The sequence below is a fragment of the Bison bison genome, unplaced genomic scaffold (assembly GCF_000754665.1).
Source record: "Bison bison bison isolate TAMUID 2011002044 unplaced genomic scaffold, Bison_UMD1.0 scf7180017864307, whole genome shotgun sequence".
Classification (NCBI taxonomy): domain Eukaryota; kingdom Metazoa; phylum Chordata; class Mammalia; order Artiodactyla; family Bovidae; genus Bison; species Bison bison.
This window is the reverse complement of record NW_011494879.1, coordinates 5,316,441-5,316,962: the sequence shown is the minus strand read 5'-3', so window position 1 is coordinate 5,316,962 and position 522 is coordinate 5,316,441. Positions and strand designations below refer to the sequence as shown.

At 59.8% G+C, this 522-nt stretch overlaps 1 protein-coding gene across 1 annotated transcript in view; it reads right to left on the bottom strand.

The window, feature by feature from the left end:
- ASAP2 (ArfGAP with SH3 domain, ankyrin repeat and PH domain 2) overlaps positions 1–522 on the bottom strand; it is a 137,756-nt gene that overhangs the window by 3,975 nt on the left and 133,259 nt on the right. Inside the window, exon 26 of the mRNA XM_010852043.1 lies at positions 325–416. Coding sequence (XP_010850345.1) covers positions 325–416 — 92 coding nt within the window. The remainder of the gene's footprint in view (positions 1–324; positions 417–522) is intronic.

The following is a 522-nucleotide window of genomic DNA, read 5'->3' as shown; positions in this document are numbered from 1 at the left end:
TGTGTGGGAAGACACACCTGCTCAGGGGAGAACCGGGCTGCCTTGCTTCCAACAGGTCCCTGGGGCCTGCAGGCCTGCATACCAACCCGGGGCAACTTGGGGAGGCTCAGTGCAGCTGGTGGCAGGGGGACTTCCTGAAGGAGGCCATCCCAGGGAAGAGAGTGGCAGCCCGGTGCCTGGTGTGCAGACAGGGGTCGATCCTAGAGCCAGCCCCTCAGCTGTGAGCTCCGGGCTGCGTCTGGCTTAGATCTGAGCCCTTGGAGGATAACCCGCACACTCCTTGCCAGAGCAGAGAGGCAGAAAAGAAGGGGCTCATCCACTCACCGTCTGGGACTTCCTGGGCATGGGCGCTGGGGGCTGCATGACCACGGCATTGGACAGAGGACCCAGAGCTTCTGTTCCAGAGAGGTCCACTGCTTTAGGGCCAAAATGAAAACTTCACAATATGCCCCCTCAGCCATCACCACGAGACAGAAACAACGTAAAGGCCATTGTGTCAGGTTCACAAGGCAGGTTTCCTGA